Source organism: Choloepus didactylus, chromosome 4 (genome assembly GCF_015220235.1).
Source record: "Choloepus didactylus isolate mChoDid1 chromosome 4, mChoDid1.pri, whole genome shotgun sequence".
NCBI lineage: Eukaryota > Metazoa > Chordata > Mammalia > Pilosa > Megalonychidae > Choloepus > Choloepus didactylus.
Genome location: NC_051310.1, coordinates 4,855,687 through 4,872,205, shown reverse-complemented (window position 1 = coordinate 4,872,205; position 16,519 = coordinate 4,855,687). Strand labels below are relative to the sequence as shown.

General features: G+C 46.0%; 1 protein-coding gene across 6 annotated transcripts in view; it reads left to right on the top strand.

Annotated features, from left to right (window-relative positions):
- TECPR2 (tectonin beta-propeller repeat containing 2) overlaps nucleotides 1-16,519 on the top strand; it is a 155,113-nt gene that overhangs the window by 73,038 nt on the left and 65,556 nt on the right. For 4 of the 6 annotated variants that reach the window (XM_037831805.1, XM_037831801.1, XM_037831802.1 and 1 more), the window contains exons 8-10: nucleotides 8,487-8,804; nucleotides 10,109-11,127; nucleotides 13,280-13,463. In XM_037831805.1, coding sequence (XP_037687733.1) covers nucleotides 8,487-8,804; nucleotides 10,109-11,127; nucleotides 13,280-13,463 — 1,521 coding nt within the window. The remainder of the gene's footprint in view (nucleotides 1-8,486; nucleotides 8,805-10,108; nucleotides 11,128-13,279; nucleotides 13,464-16,519) is intronic. The other 2 variants (XM_037831804.1, XM_037831806.1) reach the window with 2 other exon arrangements.

Genomic DNA, 16,519 nt, shown 5'->3' with positions numbered 1-16,519 from the left:
TGTGATCCACTAGGTAAATTGCTTCCTGTCCCTGCAAGCTTAAGCTCTGCTGGTCTACAGGTCTTGGTTCCAAAAGGAGGAGTGCTTCCACCAGGAAACACAACAATAATCCCATTGAACTGGAAGTTAAAACTGCCACCTGGCCACTTTGGGCTTCTTATGCCTCTGAATCAACAGGCAAGGAAAGGGATTACTGTACTGGCTGGGGTGATTGATCCTGACTATCAAGGGGAAATAGCACTGTACCTACACAATGGAAGTAAAGAAGAGTTTTCCTGGAATACAGGAGATCCCCTGGGGTGTCTCTTAGTACTACCATGTCCTGTGATTCAAGTCAACGGAAAACTGCAACAACCCAATCCAGGCAGGACTACCAATGGCAAAGAAACTTCAGGAATGAAGGTGTGGGTCACCCCACCAGGCAAAGAACCACAGCCAGCTGAAGTGCTTGCTGAGGGTAAAGGGAACATGGAATGGGTAGTGGAAGAAGGTAGTGATAAATATGAACTACAGCCACGTGACCAGTTACAGAAATGAGGACTATGATGGCAAGAATATTTCCTCCTTGTTTTGTTATGATTATGTTTGTATTTGTCTATAAAGCAAATATCTTTGCTTTCTTCTCGTGTCTTATCCCCTTAACATATGGCATAACCTGTGCTGTTCATTTTGCTGTATTTAAGCTAAAGGAAATTAATTTTAAGAGCTAATGTCACCCAAGGACTTGCACCCTATTCTGGAGAGATTTAGTGCGTTTCCAGATGTATGCTGCACAGCGGAGTATTGTTAGGCAAAATATATATCTGTTACTGTTATCTACTTAGAGATAAAGTGTGGTTTTAGGTGATGTGTATAACTGCCAAGTTGACAAGTGGTGAACTGTGATGGTTAGGTTCATGTGTCAACTTGGCCAGGTGATAGTACCCAGCTGTCTGGTCAAGCAAACACTGGCCTAACAATTGCTGTGAGGACGTTTGAGGCTGGTTTATTAAGTCGTCAGTCAATTGACTACAGCTGTGACTGATGACTCACCAAATGGCGTGTCTTCCACAATGAGAGAATGCAATTGGCTGGATTTAATCCAATTAATCAGTTGAAGACTTATAAGCAAGACAGATAGAGAACCTTCACTTCTTCTTCAGCTGCCCAGTGAAGCATTTCCTGAGGAATTCGTCGAAGTTGCTGGTTCGTTTCCTGAGGAGTTCATCGAGCACGTTTGTCAGAGATCCCAGTTCATTTCCTGAGGAGTTCGTCGAAGCTGCCGGTTCGTTTCCTGAGGAGTTCATCGGACATCTTCCTTGGAGTAGACAGTTTGCTGACTGCTCTTCAGAATTTGGACTCATGCATACCCACAGTTGTGTGAGTCATTTTTACAATTTGATAGTCAGAGACACCTCTCATTGATTCTGTTTCCTTAGAGAACCCTAACTAATACACTTCCTATCCATGAGCACAGAATATCTTTCTACCTATTTGGGTCCTTTTTTATTTCTTTTAGTAAAGTTTTGTAATTTTCTGTGCAGAGGTGTTTTACGTCCTTGGTTAAGTTTATTCCTAGGTGCTTGATTCTTTTTAGTTGCTATTGTGAATGCAATTTTATTTTTATTGCCTCTTCACTTAGGTCATTATTAACGTAAAGGTACATTTCCGACTTATATGCTTTAATCTTGTATCACAACACTCAGCTGAATTTATTAGCTCAAGTTGCTATGTCATTGATTTTTCAGGATTTTCCAAATATAAGATCTTATCATCTGCAAATAATGACAGTTTTACTTCTTCCTTTCCAATTTGAATGCCTTTTTCTTCTTTGTCTTGACACATTGCTCTGGCTAGAACTTCTAGCACAATGTTGACTAATAGAGAGGACAGTGGGCATCCTTGTGTCGTTCCCAATCTTAGAGGGAAGGCTTTCAGCCTCTCACCACTAGTACTGTGCTGGCTGTGGGTTTTTCATATATATCCTTTCTCATATTGAGGAAGTTTCCTTCAACTCCTTCCTTTTGAGTATTTTTATCAAAAAGGGATGTTGAAGGTTATCAAATCATTTGATTTTTCCCTTTTGATTTATAACTGTATTGTATTACATTGATTGATTTTCTTATGTTGAGCCACCCTTGCATGACAGGAATGAACCCCACTTGGTCGTGGTGTATAATTCTTTTAATGTGCCTTTGGATTGGATTTGCAAGTATTTTCTTGAGAATTTTTGCATCCATATTCATTAGGGAGATTGGCCTACAGTTTTCATTTTTTGCATTATCTTTATCTGGTTTTGGTAACAGTGATATTAGCTTCATAAAATGAGTTAGGTAGTGTTCCTTTTTCTTCAATTTTGTGGAAGAGTTTGAGCAGGAATGGTGTCAATTCTTTTTGGAAAGTTTGATAAAATTCTCCTGTGAAGGCATCTGGCCCTGGGCTTTTATTGGTAGAAAGATTTTTGATGACTCATTGGATCTCTTTGCTTGTGATTGGTTTGTTGAGATCCTCTGTTTCTTCTTGGGTCAATCTAGGTTGTTCATGTGTTTTCAGGAAATTGTCCTTTCCTCTGAATTGTCTAGCTTGTTGGTATACAGTTGTTCCTACTATCCTCTTATGATTTTTTTTTTTCCAATTTCTTTGGGATCCGTAGTAATTATCCAGCTCTCATTTCTGATTCTGTTTATTTAGATCTTCTCTCTTTCTGACTTTGTCAGTCTAGGTAAGGGTCTTTCAATCTTGTTGATCTTCTCAGAGAACCAACTTTTGGTTCCATTTATTCTCTCTGTTGTTTTTTGTTCTCCAGTTCATTTATTTTTGCTTTAATCTTTATTTCTTTCCTTCTACTTGCTTTAGGGGTAGTTTGCTGGTCATTCTCTAGCCTCTTCAGCTGTTCAGTTAGGTCTTTGGTTTTAGCTTTTTCTTGCTTTTTGATATATGCATTTAGAGCTATTAATTTCCCTCTCGGCACCACCTTTGCTGCATCCCACAGGTCTTGATATGTTGTTTTCTTATTTCATTCGTCTCTAGATATTTACCTATTTCTCTTGCAATTTCTTCTTTGACCCACTGGTTGTTTAGGAGTGTGTTGTTTAACCTCCATATATTTGTGAAAGATCTGGTTCTTTCGTGGTTATTGTTTTCTAGTTGTATTCCATTATGGTCAGAGATGTGCTTTGAATAATTTCAGTCTTTTAAAGTTTGTTAAGAGTTATTTTGTGCCCCAGCATATGATCTATCCTGGGTGCATATGATTGGGTGCATAAACATTTATGATTGTTATTTTTTCTTGGTGAATTGTCCCATTTATTAATATATAGTGTCCTTCTCTGTCCTTATGACATCTTTGCATTTAAAGTCTAGTTTGTCTGATATTAGTATAGCTCACCCCAGCTTTCTTTTGGTTGCAGTTTGCATAGAATATTTTTTTCTATCCTTTCACTTTCAGTCTCTTTGTGTTGCAGGGTCTAAGATGAGTCTCTTTTAAACAGCATATCGATGAGTCATACTTTTTAATCCATTCTACCAATCTGTATCTTTTAATTGAAGAGTATAATCCATTCACATTCAAAATTATTAACTGTGAAGGGAGTTCTTGAACCAGCCATTTTATCTTTTGGTTTTTAGTTGTCAGATCTATTTTTCCCTCTCTCTCTTTATTTCCTTTAAGTTACCCTTACTAATACTCTTCAGTTCTGTGCCCTTCTCTAGACCTCTCTCTCCTTTCTTTTTTTCTCAGCTGGTAGAGCTCCCTTTAGTATTTCTTGCACTGCAGGTCTCTTGTTAACAAAGTCTCTCAGCATTTGTTTGTGGAAATTTTAAACTCTCCATCAATTTTGAAGGAGAGCTTTTCTGGATAAAGAATTCTTGGCTGGCAGTTTTTCTCTTTCCGGAATCTTAAATCTGTCACACAACTGAGTAGTCAGTGCTTAGTTTTATGTTGTTTTCCTTGTATTTGGTGAATTACTTCTCTTTTGCTGCTTTCAGAACTTTCTCCTCTTCAGCATTTGACAGTCTGATCAGTATGTCTCAGAATTGGTTTATTTGTATTTATTCTATCTGGAATTCATTGGGCATCTTTGATTTGCATGTTTATGTCATTTAGAAAGTTTGGAAAGTTTTCCTGAACTATGTCTTGAAACACTCTTCCTAGCCCTTTACTCTTCTCTTCTTCTGGGATACCAATGATTCATTTATTTGTTCGCTTCATGTTGTCCATCATTTCCCTGAGATACATGTCTGTTTTCTTCACCATTTGTTCTTTGGTGTGCTTGCATTCAATTGCTGTGTCCTCAGGTTCACTTATCCTTCCTTCTGCCTCTTCAAATCTGCTCTTGTGTGTCTCTAGTGTATTTTTAATTTGATCAACAATATCTTTTATTTCCATAAGATGCGCTATTTTTTTTTTACTCTTTCAAATTCTTGTTTATGCTCTTCTAGAGTCTTCTTGGTGTCCTTTATGCCTTTAACCATCTCATTGAAGTTGTTTTACAGATTTGTGTGTACTTCTTTAATTGGTTACTCCATATTTTGTTACTCTTCCGGTTTTTTAATTTGTTCGTTTGGCTTGTCCGTGTCTTATAGATTCTTCTAGTGCTTTATTATGTTCTCTTGGCTTTGGGGCATTTTCTTGTCTTGATAAGGTTATTTGGGGAAATGCAGGATTATTTGAGCATTTATGCATAATTTCACAGAGCTACAGCTTGCTGGAGTGCATTTTCCCAATCCTACCAGCACGTGGTGCTATTGAGCTACAGCTTGCTGGAGTGCAGTTTCCCTATCCTACCAGCAGGTGGTGCTCTCAAGCTGTTCTTCCTCGAGCTTCACCTGTGTGGTGGGTGGGCTCCAAACCGGGTGGGGATCCAATCAGTTCACCAGTTCTTCATGTGAACTAGGGACTGCCCACCCTGGGGCTACGATGTAGGCACTGTGCAGTTTGGCAGGGAGTCCACTCAAGGGCAGCCTCTACATCAGAGGTGCCCCGTTCCCTGCCTGCTGTGCGTCCACAAGCCTCTGGGGTGTGGGAGGGATCTTGATGCCTCATATGGCACCCTCTCCTATTCCTGATTCTTACCGGTGCACCCCCCAGACTTCCGTGGGGGGAGAACAGATGCTAACTCTCAGGTTGCCTCACGGGATCTCCTGGCTGTCTCGCTGTGGTAGATCACCTCCCAGCTATCTGCCAAGGTGGGTTCACAGGAGTGGAGAGCCGCTGCTCACTTCTTTGCCTAGCAGCTGTCTCACTGCAGCCGGCCCTGGGAGGTGGTTCTGGCCAAACAAACTCACCCTGTCCCTTGAGGCGCTGTGTCTCCACATTTTTGTCCATATCCCCATCACGTACTGTAGGGGTCCCATAGGGCCAGTCACACCCTGAAAGTGTAGTCCCAGGCGTCCTCCAGCCCCTCCCTAGTTTCTTTCACGGAGGAGAAGCCCGCTGCGCCTCACTGCTCTACCATCTTCCCAGAAGTCCCCATTATTGTGCATATTAAAATACTATAACATTATTTAAACAAGGAGGTATTTGGTAGATTTCCTGTGGTTCTGAAAATACTGTTTCCAATACTTTTCTTGAAAGTCACCTCACTTTGAGGCTACATATTTGGTAGAGTTGCTTTCCTGGGTGTGGAAGATGGGAAATTTATTTACCAGGAAAAAGAAATCAGAAGCCACTTCATTGACTCCTGACACCCTATTGGGCCAGTAAGTCTAGGATTAAGGCTACAAAAGACGTGTGTGTGGAGAAGGTGTCAGTCCACATACGTCTCACGCCTGTGTTACATCTTCCACCCTCACACGGTTCTAACCAGGAGGGCCTCTCTGCTGTGATTTGTTTTGGATTCATGCGAGTCCAGACGCTCACAAGGAGAGCGGCTCCATACCCAGCACCCCGCACACTTCACAGCACTTTATGCGTCTGGGCTCCTTAGTGGACTTGTTCCTTGTGGTCACAGCAGCTCTGTGGTCATCATCATCACTAAGCACTTGGCATCAAGGAGCTCCCTAAATCCCCACCCCCCACCAGGAAGCTGTGGTTCCTTAGCTGGAAGACGTGCCCAGGATCCCAGAGCCGTGAGGCAGAGGCTCATCCAGGGTTACCTGGGCCCTGGGGCTTCCCAGGGGGCCTGTTTGACTCTCTTGACAAACCCTGCAGGACACATAGTTCAAGTCCCCGTCTGGGCACCCCTCCCCAGTGGCCCGCCCTTGCCGCTCCCTTGCTCACAGGCTGTTCGTGTGGCACTGCCCTGAGCTCTTCCGATGGCTGCTGCCAGCTTGCCCTCTTGGCCTCTCACTGCCGCTGTTCAGCCAGCACACTGGGTGTGTGGACACAGTCCCAACCTGGCCTGCCCATGTGCAAGTGGGGCCCTCTGCCAGCAGCCCTCGCCCTTCCCATCTGTGGGACTATGACTGAACTCCTCTAAGTCGGAATCCTGCCAGACGGAACAATATGGCAGCATCAAAGGGCCTTGGTTGGCCTCAGATAGCCAGTCCCCCACCATCCCCGCCAGCAGGCCAGCGTGTCGTGTCCCACGGGACCATGTTGGACTTGCCTTTTGGTCCTAACACAGTACACGGCATATGGAAGACTCTCAGTAAATATCAGTGAATAAATAGTGCCCTCATTTTACAGGCTTGGGGTAGTGAGTGACAAGACAAAGGCCACCAGCCGTGTCTTCAGCCAGTACTCCTCCTGCTTCTCCATAGTTGTGGGTCAGAAGGGGCAACCCTTAGGTCTAGCCCTGGACAGCTGGTTCCTGGGGCCTCCAGGCTGCAGGGCAGCTGTATGGCCATGTCTGCTCTCCTCAGCACCCACTGACGGCTGAGACACCGTAGAGAGAGGGAGTAGGGACCCTGGGCCGGAAGGAGTGGAGCTGGCCACAGACCCATGGCCTGCTGAGCATGGGAGCGAGTCAGACCGAGTGGAGTGTCCCTGGATTTGAACCCCTGGGGAAGCAGTTGGCCCATGGGCGTGGCCTCCTAATCCACTGCAGCTCACTCACTCCAGCTTTCCGTCCTTGTAATGTTGGGATGCAAACAGCAAGTGTAGCTAACAGGGAAATAGAAAAAGGGCTTGTACATTAGCTGGATGTTCAGCATCTGAAAAGACAAAAATATAGTATCCTGACCATAAAGTAAGAAATAAACCTGCTTTGGTCAGCAGTATTTCCCAAGCTTCTGAAGCAGACAGTGGTATTCAGTATATTGTGGCAGGTCAACACAAGTCGGGAAATAAATTCCAACTCTCCAGGAATTTATAATCCCTTAAACCACAGAGGGAGAGTTGGGGTGAATATCATTCCAAAACCATAATTTTTAGAGAAAGTGAATAAGCTCTGACTCTGGAGTTTAGGAGCTGGGGACCTCTAAAACTGTCATCTCGGGGCAGTGTGGCTTATAGAAAGAAAGCTGACGTGGAACCCCAAGACTGAGCTGCAGGCCAGTGTTGTCCAATAGAGCTTTCTGCGACGGGGGCAGGGGCCATTCTGTGCTGTGAGTGGGCAGCCTCCGGCCACAGGGGGCTATTGAGCACCTGGGATGTGGCTGGTGTGGCTAAGGAGCTGAATTTTAAATTTTGTTCAGTTGTAACTAATAGGAATTTTAATAGCTGCACATGGCTGGTGGCTGCTGCATGGGACAGCAGCTCTAGGCCAGGATCTGCCACAGCTTTCATGGCCTGGACCTCGCTCGCCTTGTAGGCTTGCTCACACAGCCTGCAGCATGCTCTGCAGCCTCCTGTCTGTCTGTCCACTGCTGCCCCCCTCCCCCGGGCGTAGAGCAGTGTCTGGCACACGGTGGACACTGGATGACGAAAAGACAGCTGGAGGGGTCCCAGTGGCCCACAGCCCGCCCGAGGGCCCGGCGTCAAGCTGGGAGAAGGACCGGCCACCGTGGTGGAGACGTGCTGGGCCCTAGCCCAGGATTCGGTCCCGTGGCTCTGCTCCTCATGCTGCTCTCTGCTCACCTTCCACGCTGGCCCAGTTAATGTCTTCCTCAGTCTGTGTTTGTTTTAGAGGGAAATTTCCTTTTTCCCTTCTTGGATTTCAAGGCAAGACATTTGGTTTAAGTACATATGTATCTTTCAAATGCTCTTTGAGTAATATTAAAGAGTTTTAATATGCACAGTCTAGAGATGATGTCGCATGGAGCCCTCCTCCGCAGGCGTCCCCCTCCGTAAATAATCTCTTGGTCAAGGTGGGAATCACTGTGCGTAGTGGTGTTGCTGTGCTGCCGAGTTACCCACAGAGGCAGCTGTGGTCCAGCCACAGTTCTGGTTTTGATACAGGAGCTTCCTGGAGAGCAAAATCTGTTTCTTGGAATTTTATGTGCAGTTATTGTCACTTTAGCTTTTGTGACTTCCAGTTTTGATGAATTTAGAACTGCCCAGCTCTTTAACAAGCTGGAGCCTCAATTCCCTCTGTGACAGCTGATACTTATGGCTAAAAACTCTGAACAACAGTATGTCGACTTTCTCAGGTAACCAGTAGTAAAACCAAACTCTTCTTTCTCAGTGAGAGAAGGTCTGGAAATGTCAGGATGCGCCGAGGGAGTCCACGTGCAGCGTGGGGAGGAGCCTCCAGGGGCCGTGATCACAGGGACGAGGCTCAGAGGCGCTTCTGTGGCGAGTGAGCCGAGGAGCAGGAGCAGCTCGCTGAACTCCACCGACAGCGGCTCGGGGTCCCTGCCACCCACGCTCCAAGCAGGGCCCAAATGTGGGAAGGGCAGCCAGCCCTCCTCGCAGAGATTCAGTGTCATCAGCTCGGAAGACTTCGACCAAGAGCTCGTCGTGAAACCAATCAGAGTGAAGAAGAAGAAGAAGAAGAAACCAGGTACCATCGGGAGCAGATGTTCAGCTCACTTTGGGGGCGGCTGGAGCGAGCTAGCGACTTGTACACTAGAGGTGGCTCTCCTTGCTGCAGCTGGCTTCTGGAAGCCCACGGAGCTCGAGCCCACTCTTTGGAAAGCAGGGGGGTCTTGAGAAAACAAACTCAGGTCCTTCTCAGAGGGGTTTTACTGTGAAATGCTTCCTACACCAAAAAAGAATACATAGAGACACACCTGTGAAAGGCGTGAGGTTTAAAAGAACATGTAACACACACCTGTGGCTGCCACCTGCTTAAAGGGTTGGGGTCTTATAAAGTACGTAAATTTAAATTTTGGCTTATCCATGTGTACAGTTTATTAGACCAGAAATTCTGAGCACATGATGGAAAGTCAGAAAATAGGAAGAAAGTTTACATTGACATCTAGGATAGAACATTTATATTACCAAATGTGGGATTTAAAATTGAATTGTTTTAACTTTCTACTCAGTGTTGAAGGAAAATATCATCAGTTTCCTAAGCATTTTAATTGAACATCAGTTGGTCTATCCTGGAGAAGACTGAGTTTTCTAAGGAGAGTCAAAATTAAATTTTTTTTTTTTTTGAGGGAAGAGGGCCTGAGGCTTCACTCCCCGGCTTAACCGAGGGGGAAACAGAGAACTTACTCCTTGATAGAATCTCCACTTCGTGGTCTGTGTGGATGAAAATATGTAACTCCTGAATTACCAAAAGCTAACAGATTTATTGTAGAGGTACATCACATCACAGTGGTTTTTAAGTCACTGATCAAAATGAATGATTCAGCTAATTAGCGACAGTCTAGATGGTCTTGGAATTGATGTCGAAAACCCCCAGATGCACAGGGGCATGTCACTCAGTGGCACCAGAATGTCTCGCTGGCAGTTACCATGACATCTTTTAATTGCATCTCAATAATATCCTGAAATACATTCTGTATTCTAATTAATAGACAATTAGACGGTTTGTTTTCAGCTTTCTTTACAAAATAAACGCTGTTAAACCTTTAGAAAGATCAACTGGCCAAAGTGAGTTGACCGTCTCACTTTGCTCCCTTGTTTTTCTTGGCAAACATCGCTTGAGTGAGGCCCAGAGCCCCCTGGTGAGTGAGATTTGCGCACATATTTAACCTTCCTGCCTTATGATAACTTGTGCTTCAGAGGTTTATTCTTCAACAGCTGAACATCCTCCATTTAAAATTTATTTTTTCTTGAGCCCAAAATTTGCTTTTTAATTGATCTCTTGGTATTTATGAAGAGTCGTACCTGATTTGAAATGTTCTTGTTTTAAAGTAGAGAGCGGCAGCAGGAGTGCCTGTCACAGCTCCCTTGAGTCAACTCCCTGTTGGGAGTCCCCTGGGGGCCGCCCCCAGTCCTGGAGTGCAGACCTGCTGTGCTTGACCTCCAGCCCACCGGGCAGTGCTGTGGATCAGCTGAGCACAGGCTCCCCTGGCCCGGAGAGCAGCCTTGGCAGCGAGTGGAGCAATGTCCTGCGGGAGAACGACTCCGAGACATTCAGTGTCCTGGAGGCCGCTGAATCCACACCTGACTTGCTGGATGCCGACAGTGACAGTAGAACTGAAATGCCGCACGGTAGCCAGGCCAGGGAAGTGGACGCGTGCGATGGGGGCCTTAACTTACCCTCGCTCCCAAGGGAACAGGGAGAAGGGAGTAGAGTCACAGAACTCGAAGAGGAGCCTGGACCTGCAGACGATGGACCCAGGAGCCGACTGTTACCCTCCCCAGAACAGGACAGCGCCACTGAGTCCCATGGGGCTGAGGACGTGCAGCCTGATGACCCCCAAAGCACTTTTTCTGCGCTCCCCTTTCTGGATGCAGCCCCCCTTCTGGACTCACTCACCGTGCCTTCCAGCCTCAGCGTGGCCTCGGGGGCCGAGCAGGCAGTGCCTGAGACCACAGCTGATGAAGGCAGCACCCAGGCGCCCGGGGAGGAGCAGGACTTGCTGTTGGACCTGGAGGCTCCCGGCCGCCTAGGCTCAGGTCCCTGGCCTGGTGTCACTGAAGATGGCTTGAGCCAGGAAGAAATGGCTGTTTCTGAATGTGACGTGGAGCATGCCGGAAGAAAGTGGAATCCTCTGGCTTCTGCTTCGGCGGCCAACGCCCATGAGCCTCAGCCCGAGCAGTCTTCACGGGAACAGGCGTTAACGTCCAGCGACGAGGAGGACATCTATGCCCACGGGCTCCCCTATTCATCCTCAGACACGAGTGTGACAGAGCTCGGTGGCAGCCGCTCCCTCCAGGACCTGAGCCAACCAGGCACGGGTGGGACGGGGCTGCTGAAGTCAGACCAGGTACGTGGGCCCAGGCAGGGGGACATGTATTTTAGGCCTCTTTCTTAAGGGAAATCATTTGCAGGAGTGTTCTCCTTGTTGAAAGAAATTATGTTCTTGATACAAAACCTGTATAACCAAATACGTTTTGCAGTCTAGGTTGGGGGCATTTCTAGCCCAGGGACCTTGAATGGCTTGAACTACTTCTGACCTGTCACACCCCACTCAGTAGCTTGCTTTACCAACCAAAGGAGGAGCTCGCTGTTCACTCTGACGAGGCCAGGCCAGGGCGGCTCTCAGGGAAGTGCTGAATTGGCCTTGAGGCTGCCCACAGTGCTGGCCGCTCCGGGAGGCGCAGGAGCCCTGAGCAGGTGGGAGGCAGGGGCTCCCCTCCTCCCTCCTCTGCAGAATCATCAGCAAGAACTGGGGCTGTTTTCACAGCCACTGTGTCCTATCCCTTAACCTCCAAACAGCAGCACCCAGGCTCCCCTGCAAGCTGTGCAAGAACCGGGTTTGGATTATCCAGTTTCCTGCGGGTATTGTAATGAAGAGACAGTTATTAACTGGTCTTGGGCATTTACGTTAAAAAACAAAAGTGATGGAAAAAGTGCTTGCTTTCCTTAGCAAGTAATTATTAGTAGATTTATTTTATTTAAAAACTAACCAGCTGTTAAAACTTCTATTAACTGTGGACATCAGATTTGGATCATGATTGCTTATGAACTTATAGCTATGACTGCTTTCCACCAGTGTGCTCTCAGATTCTCTCCCTAGTAGTAATCAGTGGCATGCCTTGAGTGCTCACTGTTTGTTAAGCACCGTGCAAAGTGCTTCACCAATTGGATTCTCTAAAAACAAAACAAACGACCATGAATTAGGGGCCGTCATTGTCCCCATATTGGAGAGGAGGGAGTTGAGGTTAAGTAGAGTTAAACGGCTCACACCAGCTCACAGCAGGTGAGTGGCAGAGCCAGCCCCAGGGCCCACACGCTTCACCTGGGTGCTCCCCTGCCTCCACGGTGAAACACGGTGCTCACCTGATTGGAGGTGAAATGCCAAAAGTTGAGCCCTTTCATTCAGTCGTCATTTCCACCTGCGTCCTTCTGTGGTGCTCGAGGGCCTTCTCCCTGCCAGGCTCTGTTTGGCGCTGGGGACCCCGTGCTGAAAAGGACAGCCAGCCAGGGAGCCCATCTTCACAGAACTCAGAGTCCCAGGGAGGACAGATCAGTGCCATTGAGGCGTAGTGGGACTCGGCCAACTGCGGGAAGCCCCAGGAGGGGCACCCACCCAGTGATCAGGTGTCATCCAGGTGGACGATGCCCGTGGGCACAGAGAAGCCTAGATGAGAGGGGTCTTGGCCGTCGGAGGGCCCCCTTTCCAGCCTCTGCACCCCACCTCATCCCCAGTAGCTGGAAAGCCGAGAGATTTGGGTTTTTGGTTTTGTTTGCTTTTGGCAGGCTGGGGGGAGGGGAGAGGAGATAAGGCCTGTGTGGTGAGCAGGTCCAGATCAAGAAGGGGTGGGCACCGTTCTCTTTGAAGCAACTAATGTCCATACATGGATATTTGTGGAAATTTGCTGATGGAGTTTTAGAAAATTGTTAAAGTGCAAAGACTTTATGTAGAGTCAGTTTTTATGAAGAATCCTAGCAACTAAGCCTTAGTCTACAAAACTCAATCAGGCAGGCCATCCCAGACGAACTCCCATCAGCCTTCCCCACAGGGTGTGCCATGCGTCCAGTGGTTGGAACAGTGCCTGAAAAAACAGGGTGAAAGAGAGATAGCGGACGGGCTGCTTCTCTAACGTAGCTACAACAAATAAACGTGCAAAAGGTAGATTTGCAGGCAAATCTTTGTGTAAGGCGAGGTTTACCCACAGAATAAAACCGGATCCTTCTTAGTGTAACATGATACACTAAGCATTAGGTGGTAGTTCTTTGACAAGCTGCCATGCAGGGACCATACATGGGACCAGATACATTTTGAAGTCTAGGTTGGGGGCATTCAGGGACTGTGCCATGCAGGGATGCTGGGGTCTTAGAGGCGAATGACAGCTCCACTGCCTGGCTTCTCAGAGATCCTCACGGCGCTGGGATGGTAGCGATACTCTGCAGGTTTCTGTTGTTGAGAACCGACACCCTCTGCCACAGAACTCACCCGGCTTTGTGCCTTTCAGTTTGCAGAAAGCTGGATGGGCTACTCGGGCCCTGGCTGCGGCATCCTCAGCCTGGCGGTCTCCGAGAAGTACGTGTGGTGCCTGGACTACAAGGGAGGCTTGTTCTGCAGTGCGCTGCCGGGCGCCGGGCTGCGCTGGCAGAAGTTCGAGGACACCGTCCAGCAGGTGGCCGTGTCGCCCTCAGGTATGCCTCTCGGTCCTGCATCACCACAGCCGTGCCCCGAGCCCCGCACCCTGCACATGCATAGTCTCATTGCTCAGTTTGGAAAGGCTTTGTTTTATTAGTTACAATGATGACACATGAATATATTTTTGTAAGTTAGACAAATAGTTTGAATTTTGATAGGTTTCTTTTGAGGGATTGTTAAGATACTAGCTCCTTATAAAAATGAAATGTGATTCTGATTCTTTGTGTTGTTTTAAAGCAACTAAACTAATGAAGACTGGCCTATGGATATGTTGGGTCTGCTCAGATTATTTGTTTTCCTTTTTAGAAATTATTATGTTTTAGCCATATTATTATATTTATATTATTAATTAAAGTCCATAGTTTATGATAGGGCTCATTCGTTTTGTTATACAGTTATGTGAATTTTGGTGTTTTTTACAATTTTCTTGTGGTTACATGGAGAAATTATTTTTTAATGAGCTATGTGCTTTGGCTGAATAATCTACTCCCTGACGGTAGGAAGAAAATCCATTCGTTCTTTCCTGCCATTATCAGGCCATCTTCAGGGAGTTTTAACAGCATTTGCTGAATGATGCCTTACTGCATTGAAACACCTCCCCCTGCATGGAATTGTTGGGTCTTCTGTTTCTTATTTACTTATTCCAGGAGTGGGCTGTGCTGGGGAGGGAAGTAGAATAGAAGTATTTCTGTTTTTCACCTTGCGGTAACCTGGTTTTTTTAGGACATTGGGATAGAAGCCAGGCAAACGCTCCCTAGCATTTCACTTCGTCGGACTTCTGACAAGTGCTTTATAACTTGACTGTGCTTCAGAATGAATTTCCCTTAACTCTCCCTGGTTTTTATGACTATTTAAAATATTATTTTGTTCAAGGTTGCTTTGTTTTCTCTTGGTGCTTAAGAGAAATATGTCTCATTAGAGACTGGCTGAGATAATAACCCAGCACCGTTAAGTGGCATTATACCAGTGTGTGTTTTAATTTTTTCTCTTTCTGTCATTTACTTTTAGGTTCATCTCCCCAGCCATTTAGAAACTTTGGCACTTGCCTGATTACATTAATTACTTTGTGTTTCCAAATCATGTAGTCCCTTGTTGCTCTCGTTAGAACTCTCTCTACCAGGTTCACATTCCCAGCTGGGCCCTCCTTCAGGGCCCCCCATTCCAGTGGGCCCTGGAGCCCCCATGCCCATGGCGATTAGGGTGTGCTGCGGGCTTTGGCCGCCAGCCTTGCCCCTCTAGTCCTGTTCAGGCCCCTGAGTTATTTCCTGACGGCTTCTTAATGCTTTCCTGCACTGACTTATTCCCCACCCTCCATCTGAAAGGCCGTTCCCATCTTTCTTTCCTCCTCCCCTCCCCTTCTTCATCTCTGTTTACCAGAATCCTTTCCTGAGTGAAAGAAGGCCTACCCAATCCCAATGCTTGCTCCTCTCTGCGTTTTTTTCCATTTAGCTGATCCAGAGGGATCCCTCCTTCCCTTGAATCCCTCTGTGATTTTTCTAACTTCTCGTAAGGCACTGGTTATTTTTGCCTTATGGTGTATTTGTTTGAGTAATCGTCTCATCAGACTTAATGTTGTCAGTACTCTTGTTCCCATGTAATGTGTGCGTGCTCTGATGTCCCTGCCCTGTGGGCTGGGCGCGTTAGCTGTTCTCCCCTCCAGTTGCTGTAACCACCCTGCAAGGTAGCAAGTTTCCCCATTTTGCAGATGAGGAAGGAGCGGCCTGGAGGCGTTCCGTGGTGTGGTGCCCAGTGCCACTCGGCCGTGGTGGCTGTGCGCGGAGTCAAACCTCAGCTGGACTTCCACCCCACCAGTCCGCCTCCGGGGTGTGCTCAGGCATCTCTCTTCCCCACAGTACCCAGAATCACGTGGGGTTTTGTGTTACTTACTTTTTTAAAAATTGTAGTACAATATATATAACATAAAATCTGCCATTGTAACCATTTTAAAGTGGGCAGTTCCGTGGCATTGATTATGTTCACAATGGTGTGTGATCATCACCACTATCTATTTCCAAAATCTTCTCATGACCCCGAACAGGTATTGTACCCACTTAGCAACACTCATTCTGCCCTCCCACCCCGGTTCCTGGTAGCCTCTAGTCTGATTTCTGTCTCTGTGGATTTGCCTGTCAAGATATTTCATACAACTGGAATCATACAATATTTGCCCTTCTGTGTCTGGCTTCTTTCACTTAGCGTAATGTTTTCAAGGTTCATCCATGTTGTCGCATGCATCAGAACTTCGCTCCATTGTATGGATAGATCACATTTTGTTTATCTATTCCTCTGTCGAGGGGCATTTGGGCGTTTCCACCTTTTGGCTATTGTGATAATGTCACTGTTAACATTTGTGTACAAGTATCTGTTTGAGTCTCTTGTTTTCAATTCTTTGGGGTATATACCTGGAGCAGAATTGCTGGGCCATATGCTAGTTCTAAGTTTTAACTTTTTAAGGCATCACCAAACTGTTTTCCACAGTGGCTGCACCATTTTACATTCCCACCAGCAGTGAAGGAGGGTTCCAATTTCTCCATATTCTCACCAATACTTGTTATTGTTCATTTTTTTTATTATGTCCATCCTAGTGGTTATGAATAGTATCTCATTGTGGTTTTGATTTGTGTTTCCCTAATGGTTAGTGATTTGAAGCATATTTTTATGTGCTTAATTGCCATTTGTATATTTTCTTTGGAGAAATGTCTATTTAAGTCCTTTGCTCATTTTGAAGTTTTATTGTTGAGTTGTAGGAGTTCTTTATATATTCTGGTATTAGGCTCCTGTCAGATATATGGTTTGCAGATATTTCTTCCATTCTGTGGATTGTCTCTTCACTTCTTGATAGTGTCCTTTGATGCACAAAAGTTTTACTTTGTCTATTTTTTTTTTTTTTTTTGGTGCCTATGCTTTTGGTTAATATTTAATAAAGTGTTGCCAGATCCAAGATCATGAAGATTTTCTGCTATGTTTCTTCCTAGAGGTTTTATGGTTTTAGTTCTTACATTTATTTAGGTCTGATAATTTTAAGTCAGTTTTTGCCTGTAGGGAAAGGGTC